Source organism: Xenopus laevis, chromosome 8S, assembly GCF_017654675.1.
Source record: "Xenopus laevis strain J_2021 chromosome 8S, Xenopus_laevis_v10.1, whole genome shotgun sequence".
NCBI lineage: Eukaryota > Metazoa > Chordata > Amphibia > Anura > Pipidae > Xenopus > Xenopus laevis.
Window position 1 is genome coordinate 35975334 of NC_054386.1, and position 9033 is coordinate 35984366.

Consider the following 9033-nt stretch of genomic DNA (forward strand, 5'->3'; position numbering starts at 1 on the left):
AACGCAGGAAAAATGCAGCATGTTGCGTCTGAACCTGCGTTCGGCGCCTACACGCGCCTGAGTGAGTACAGCCCCATTTCAAATAATGACTTGCGTCTATTCCTGCGCTCCCCTGCGGCTGAACGCCAAAAAACGGAACGCAGGGGGGCGCAGGTCGGAACGCTCATGTGTAAGAGCCCTTAAGGACAAGCTCGAGTCACATTTTTAAAAGGCAGTATATTATTATGTAACTGCTGTATAAGCAACCAGGTACAGCAGTAACAACATCTCAAGATCTTTACCCCCCTTCCAAATCATGCCTGTTGGATCTCTATGGCTACTGTGCCTTTGGGGGTTCACTTTAGTAACAAGGGGGTTGTTTATTGAAATACTCCTGTATTAGTATGGTTGGAAAGGAGGACCACAATTACCCACCCTCAGTCATTTGTTTACTACTCACCCACTAAAGGTGTAACTGGATCTGGATATTTCTGCTCATTCTCAGAAACTTGATAGTCATATGTTGCAAAATAACGGAACTGTAATGTTATGCTAGCTTTGTTTATATTTATGTTTATTTTTCCTTCTCTTTAACTTTACTGTATTAAATAGCATGCATTTTCATTCACAATGATAATCACCTACTGGATGCTTATGATCCAATATTTGTAAGACATGCTTAAGAAATCTTAATAAAAACAAGTTAAAAAAAAAAAAAAGTGTAACTGGAAGAGAGCAGGCACAGGTTGTTCCAGTGAGGAACCCCCCCCCTTGTTCAACCCCCTCTCATGGCCTATGATTCCTATTATCGACCAGCTGCTGCTCCCCTCACATACCACAATCTCCTACTCAATGTAACTGTAATAGTTTTACTATTGGGTGCTGTTCTTAGATCTACCAGGCAGCTGTTATGTGTTAGGGAGCTGCTATCTGGTTACCTTCCCATTGCTCCGTTAGCCTGCTGGGGGGGAAAGGGAGGGGTTATATCACTCCAACTTGCAGTACAGCAGTAAAGAGTGACTGAAGTTTATCAGAGCATAAATCACATGACTGGTGGAAGCTGGGAAACTGACAATATGTCTAGCCCTATGTCAGATTTCAAATATAAAAAAATCTGTTTGCTCTTTTGAGAAATGGATTTCAGTGCAGAATTCTGCTGGAGCAGCACTATTAACGGATGCATTTTGAAAAAAAAAATTTTTTCCCATGACAGTATCTACTATAGCATCAGTTTTTGTTGTAGAACTGTGCTTTATACAGAGGAATACCATCACAGGCATAGATGCCCAGTATGTTATGTCTATGTCAAACTGGGGGTGATGAAAAGTGCTATTTAATGCCCTGTTTGGATTGCAAGCATTACACTAATTCTCCACGCTCAGAAACCCTTCCAAAATATGAGACCATTTCAGAGTTCTAGCTTATCCTGAAGCCGTCTCCCCAAACCTACACCCATAATACCATAAATGCCAGGGAGCTAAAAGGAGATCCAAAGCATTGAATGTCGGCTGTTTTCATAAACAAGTAGGATAGAAAAAACAAAGTATTTGAAATGTGGAATTTGCCCTTGGTGGAGTGAAGTTGTTTTAACCTGGTGTGCCGATGAATAAATACGTGGAAAAGCAGAACTGGATTGTTATGGAGAGCGGGCAATTATGCGGCAAATTCATAACAGGCAACAAGTTCAGCAGCACTGTGCGCTGTTGTGATCACTGGTGTAATCAAGTGTTTTACGGTGCACAACACAAAATCAGGCACATCCTTTCAGCTGTCTAGACTTTCAACCAGCATCAGTGTGGAATTTCTATAGTGCGGAGTACGGAAGGTCTACCAACTTGGTCAAGTTCAGCACAGCTGTTCTGGCACTACTGTGGGTAGTTCTGTGCATGCCCAGCACCCACACTATCCTTTTTGGTAGCCAAAGGCACTCCATGCTCTCTGTGGATGTCTATCACTGCCACAAGATGCCCAGTTTATTCTGCTTTTCTCTCACATTTCCCTGTTCATGTTGCTCCATTTCTTCTGGCCCTCTCTGATGTCCAGTTCACCACCTCCTCCTAAACCCTACCTATTTTGCTATTGCCCCTCTATGTATTCTACATTATTGCTCTACGCCATTGGTGCCAGCGATGCATTAATACACGGGGAAAATGTGCCAAAAATGAGTAGGGAAGGAGGCACAATGAAACAAAAGTCGTACAGCAATATCACATCAGTAAACGGAATTTGAGAAATGACCTTAGACAAAAGAATAGTGCACACAAAGAATTGCTAACTCAAATGAATAATAAACTCGTTCCTTTTGTAATCTGATATTGATAATGCAGTTTATAACCTTGGGGTAGCTGCTTTATATTATACTCAACAGCATCTAGTTGTAAATGGAAATTTGTGAGAATTAAAGTGACCATATGAGGCTAATATTTGTTTGTTTCTAATATGGACATGGGGTTATTCCAGCGAGAACCATAGATCGAACGGCTTCCTTCTTCTTTCTTCAAATTTCCCGGGGCAGACACATGAGCAGTAGAACAAAATAGGCGACTTCTTAAAGTTTGACTTTTCGCACAACTGCGCATGCGCACCCCCCTTCCCCGAAGAGAGTAGCCAGAAGCCAATTACTCCATGTGCTCACTGTGTGCTCCATGTGCTCACTGGCAGAACTCCCGGGCCGGTGCAGTTTTCTGCTGATGGGAGCACCGTGCAGGGATGTTAGGTAAGTATACACAATCATTAGGGGTGCCTAACTTTTAGCACCCCAAAGTAAAGAGTGCCCTTCCTTCTCCTTTAATGTAGAACCAACAGCATGATTGTCATGTTATCTGTGCATCATTGCTCAGTACCTCCCTTTAAATGAAGTATAGTCCTCTCTGACTACACTAGTAGAACCCTAACAAACTCTTTATAGCTACCCAGTACCATTTTAATTCAATGTTTCAAGTGGCAATAGCCTCTAATTGGATGCATACCTGCCAGTCCAGCAACTTCTGAATATGATCTTGCTGCCTGACATTTCTATAATCGCTGTAAATGGAAAGTGTACCAAAGTAAACAGAGATCTTTTACTTAATAAAGGTGGCAGATATTTTTTATAACCCAGAGAAAGGCTTTCCATTTGGAATCCTAGGCACTCAATGGGCCCTCCAGGCTGCGGTCTGCGATACAAGTCCAATTAGATGCCAACTAAGCAGGCCATTAGGGCTATAATGATTTCATGTTAACATTAAGTGATGAGGAACCTTGACTGGATCACTATCAACCTAAAGACATAGGGTTAGTGGACATGTTTGATTATTTAGGTGTTGTCCCTCTTACCTTGTGACCCCCATAAAAAGCGATCTCTTCTGAATTGGCGACAACCCTTGAATGCATGTATCGAAGCTCTCCTTTCCGACGGGCCTCCTCAGCTACCAGTTTGCCGAACTTCGGGGAACAGCTTTTGAGCACCTTCGCTGTGAGGACCACCACAAGTCCAGCTATAGTAGATGGCCAGGCTGTGTTAGCCCCCTTTGACTTGGCCGTACTGATCAACGTGTATGTGGTCACCACAACATCCAGGACAGGCTTGGTCAAGTTAGAGTACAAATGAGCCACCGAGTTGGCAAAGGCCACTACGTCCTCAGTCAGTGACTGGTCAGGGTTGCGCAGTCGTCCATCCATGTTACTGACTCTGTAATAGGTTTGATGGCCAAAATATAATCGATAGGCATGGGCAACCAATCGGGTTCGGAAAGCCAAGCTCAGCTGGCCCTCAAGGTAGCGGATGGCGCTGTTGACAAAGGTTGCTGGAAGCGCAATAAGGAGCCACTTGAGGAGCTGCCACACAAAACTGGCTGGCCGTTTATTAACTATAGCCCTGGTCAACCGCCCGTCTAGTTGGGCCACATACACTGAAAGAAACGTCCTAGAGATGAGGGCAGCTGAATGCAACAATAACAGCCCAAACTCTTTACTCGCCAGCTTAGGGAACAGCAGACGCAAGAGACGGGCCAACCTGCGGAAAAAGACTCTGTTTACCCCAGTTCTCTCGTATGAATTCGGAGAAGATGACAACGATTCCTCAGCACTTCTGGGTAGCCCGTTAGCCTTGGGGTCGTTTTGTAGCTGAAGGCAAAGGCGTCTCAGTGCTGGGCAAATTCTCCGGGCCCCGTAGGCCACCAAGGCCAGCGCCGCCACTCGTTTTAACACAGCCGAGCGGGTGACAGGGGACGGGCAAACCTGAATCATGATTGGGCACTATATGTCTGGTCACCAAAGTGTATTTATATCTATACAATAACCTGTCCTATCCCAAATACCAGAATCACACTAGACAATTAGCTTTATATATAACAATACACATCCTGTATAACTGCCCTGTTTGCTGTTAATACTCTGTAGCCTAGTGGGGAGTTACAGAGAAATGACTTAACTTGCCCTTGATTCAGATACTTTGAGAATGAAATACACCATAACCACTAGTCTGCACATATATGTATTTATATACAACACTGATGCCTATAGCACGTGTATAGGAAGCTCTGTCACACTTCCGGGGGAGCAATGGGATGGGATAGAATCAACAGGCACCTGTAGAGTTAAACGACTACACAGGTTGCTTCCATTCTGGAACGGCTAGAACCCTGTCTTGCCCGTCCCCTGCCGCCCCGCAATATCCCTTTAAAAGTCCTGTATCCGGGGGCTTCGGCTGTCACTTCCCTGTAGGAACTCTATAAGCCGCTGTCACCGTCACTCACATCTTGTAACGGGGTAGCCTTGTGCCGGTGGCAGGGCACGCCCATCCAGACCAAGACCAATAGGACAGGAGAGGAGGCGGGGACAAGCCTTCGCTGGATATGGATTAACTTTATTTACAAATGACAAACAGGTTTTCTGATCTTCTTTCAGCCACACTGTTTCATTACAGATGTGATTGAATAACAAACCTACAGTCGGTTATAATTTATGATCGTCCCTTTATACACAAGCAAAATTGAAGAAGACCACATTAAACTATTTTTTTGGCAGCCATACATGTTATTTGCCACACTGCCCTGTCACATCTTGTTTCATCCCATGTTGTAAAATGAGGCCACTAATCAGACCGTTCCCAGAAATAAATTAATTCGCCTCTCGGTTAGTTCGGACCCCTTTTATGCAGTGTCAGACTGGGACACCAGGGGCCCACCAAAAACCCTTAGACCAGGGGCCCAACCAAAAACCTTTAAACCAGGGGCCCACTCAAAATATTATTTTCTTCCTCTCCTCACTCAACCTCTATTCTCCTATTCTCTTTTCTTTACATACTATAATCTATTATTCCATCTATTTAGCCTCTTTATTGTAATAGAAATAGGGAATGGCCATGAAATAGGCCAAATGTTTAGAAGCAGGAGGACCCACTGACACCTTGGCCCACCGGGTTTTCCTGGTATCCCTGTGGTTCAGTCTGACACTGCTTTTATGGTTCTTTTATGGTTCTGGTCACCTGGGCCCTCTGAGTAGTGGCAAGTAAGGGCTCTTACACATGAGCGTTTTTACCTGCGCTCCCCTGCGTTCCGTTTTTCGGCGTTCAGCCGCAGGGGAGCGCAGGAATAGACGCATTTCATTATTTCAAATGGGGCTGTACTCACACAGGCGCATGTAGGCGCCGAACGCAGGAAAAATGCAGCATGTTGAGTCTCAACCTGCGTTCGGCGCCTACATGCGCCTGTGTGAGTACAGCCCCATTTGAAATAATTAAATGCGTCTATTCCTGCGCTCCCCTGCGGCTGAACGCCGAAAAACGGAACGCAGGGGAGCGCAGGTAAAAACGCTCATGTGTAAGAGCCCTTACAAAAACAAAAAAACAGCAGGTGCCAAAAACCAATATAGGCACTACCTAAGTAAATAGGATTATAAAATAGATCAAAACTTTAGTAGAAGGGGAGGATGTAATCACAGTTCACCCAAGTCCACAGGTGTATATCCATAGAAAAACAAGAAAAGTTGTTAGTCCCTCCAAAAATCAGTCAAGGGTAGAAAAAAATACAAAAAAATTTATTATAACATAGTAAAACAACGGCCTAACGCGTTTCATGCCTATTGGGGCATTTACTCATAAGCTCATCACAGCCTATGAGTAAGTGCCCCAATAGGCATGAAACGCGTTAGGCCGTTGTTTTACTATGTCCTAATAAACTTTTTGTATTTTTTACTACCCTTGACTGATTTTTGGAGGGACTCACAACTTTTGTTGTCCCTCTGAGTAGTGGGCCTTGCCAGCGGACCTAAATGAAAAAAAAAATATGATCCTGACCTTGTTAGTGATGTGCGGGTTGACATAAAAACCCATGGGGACCTGTGGGTTTAGTGCCAGCTAGGCGGGTTGTGTGCAGGTCAGACTGGAGACATAAAGTTCTCTTCTCCTAAAGAGAACAGAGTACAGAGCGAGAAGATGAGGGTACAAGTGGGATGCCAGTTTTGACCCAGACAGCTTGGCTTACAGAAGGGCTGCTGGGCTGCCCCGCTGCCTGGCCAACTTGGCCCAGCACTGGTCTGCAGTGCTAAACCATTTTTCCCTACCAATGTTACAGCTCACATGCTTTATGTGCACTGTGTATTTGCCTGTTGGGCTTTTCATGAGATCACAAGTTCAAGCTTTTGTGTTGTAGAGAAGATAATGCTGTGGCTCCATCTGCTGTCTTACTTCATAAGTAACTCTCAAAGAGGGTGCCAAACATACTTAACAAGTGTAATGAGGATACATTGTTTTAGGTCTCATCATGCACAACTTTCAATTCATTGCAACTTCATCCAGACAGTCTGACTGTATTTTAGTTAATCCCTGGTATTAATAGGGTTTCACAATGTAAATAAGGAGGTTGATTCTGCACTCTAAAATGTAAGAAATCTTTATGGAAGTGTAATTGAAAATGTGCAAATGCCAAGTCTATAGGCTATACTGATGCATTCCAAGAATTTGAACCTCTGACCTTTCCAGCTGGTTATGTAACCAATTTAAGATAAGAGCTTGAACCAGAAAAAAGCTCATTATTATTTCAGTATATGCACTGAATTGATTAAAGGGGTTGGTCTCCTTTAAGTTAACTTTTAGTATGATGTGATATTCCGAGCAGGGGCGTAAATATAGAGGAAGCAGACCCTGCGGCTGCAGGGGGGCCCAGGAGGTATAGGGGCCCCACGAGGCCCTAATTCATATACAATTTCAATAAATATTGGAGAAACAAGTCAACCTCTAAACATTTTGGGGGCCTGAAAAATAATTTGCTGTGGGGCCCAGTAATATCTAGTTACGCCACTGATTCCGAGTGATATTACAAGACAATTTGCAATTGGTTTTCATTTTTTATTATTTGTGTTTAAGTTATTTAGCTTTTTTCAGCAGTTCTTCAGTTTGCAATTTCAGCCATCTGGTTGCTAAAGTCCAGATTACCCTAGCAACCATGCATTGATTTGAATAAACGACTGGAATATGAATAGGAGAGGACCTGAATAGAATGATGAGTAATAAAAAGTAGCAATAACATGTGTAGCCTAAGGGTCAGTCTACACGAGCAGATTCGGGGAGATCTAGTCGCCTGTCCTCGTGAGGCAACTTCGGGCGACTTCGGAAAACGAAGCGCCGTGTGTGCTTTAGCGCAGGCGACTTTTCATTATAGAGGACAGGAAGACATGCAAAGGCAGTTCGGGGAGATTGTTGCCCAGAAGAAGAGGCGATTAGTCGCCAGGCGACTAAATCTCCCCGAATCTGCTCGTGTGGACTGACCCTTACAGAGCATTTGTTTTTTTAGATGGGCCAGTGACCCCCATTTGAAAGCTGGAATCAGAAGAAAAAGGCAAATTCAACTATAAAAAATAAATAATGAAAGCCAATTGAAAAGTTGCTTAGAATTGGACTAAAAGTTGACTTAAAGGTGAACCACCCCTTTAAATACCAAGTTGCAAACATATATTACATAGCATTATTTGTGATTGGTCTTCATTTTTTTTTTTTTATTATTTCTGAGTTGTTTACCTCTTTGTTCAGTTTCTCTTCGGCTTGGAATTTCAGGTGGCACTGGCTAGGGTCCAATTGTGGTTTGAATGAGAAACTGGAATAGGAGACAACCTCAATAGACAAAGAGGTAACAAAAACACCCCATAAAATCATAAACTCGCACAGCAACACTTTATGGGCTACTAACCCCCAACTGAAAGCTCGAAAAAAGTCAGAAGGCAGCAAATAATAAAATATAATAATAATAATATAACAATAAAAAAACGATAAAAACAAAGACGAATTGAAAAGTTGCTAGGAACTGGCCACCATATAACAATACTATGGGGCAGATTTATCAAGGGTCGAATTTCAAATAAAAAACTTCAAAATTAGAATAAAAAAAGACCAACTGAAATTTATTAAAGAAATAGATGGGTTTTTTTTCCGGGTGAATAGGCCGTTTTTGTTCAAATTAAAATTATATATATCGAAGTAACAGCACAATCGATCGGATTTGATTCAAAGTTTTTTCAAAAAAAAAACTTCTATTTTAAGTCCACCGATTGACTCCAAATAGATTCCAGGAGGTCCCCCATTGGCTAAAACAGCAATTCGGCAGGTTTTAGATGGCGAATGGGCGAAGTCGAATTTTTAAAGAGACAGTGCATGATATATTTTGATATTCGAATTTTCAAATGTTGTTCAAATTCAAATCGAATTTGGACTATTCCCTAGTGGAAGTTATACAAAAAATAGCTCGGAATTCGATTTTTTTTTAATTCACATTTTCACTTCGACCTTTGATAAAGCTGCCCATAAAACCTCCCTGTAAAGCCTCACAACACGGTCTTGATCGGGCTTCATAGGATTCCCTGTATGAACTCGGGAAGCAGTTTTCTCATTCACTTTCTCGTCCATATTTAACCCCTTGGCTCCTATTTATAATGTATTGCATGCAGAGCCAGTAACGTCAGCCTCCACCCCTGTCACTTGTGTCAGCGACGAGCCACGCCCACTTTGACAGAACGTGGGCCAATCGGAACAAAAGGAGGCCGGGCGTAGACTCTCTCCACTCCCCTCTCCTTTAAAAAAAT

The 9033-nt window shown here is 43.0% G+C and overlaps 1 protein-coding gene across 1 annotated transcript in view; it reads right to left on the reverse strand.

Moving 5' to 3' along the window:
- The window catches only part of abcd1.S (ATP binding cassette subfamily D member 1 S homeolog), a 40824-nt gene extending 36040 nt beyond the window's left edge, over window positions 1–4784 (reverse strand). Inside the window, exon 1 of the mRNA XM_018232774.1 lies at window positions 3295–4784. Within this exon, the coding sequence (XP_018088263.1) occupies window positions 3295–4206 (912 nt within the window). The 5' untranslated portion in view covers window positions 4207–4784. The remainder of the gene's footprint in view (window positions 1–3294) is intronic.
- Window positions 4785–9033: the final 4249 nt, after the last annotated feature.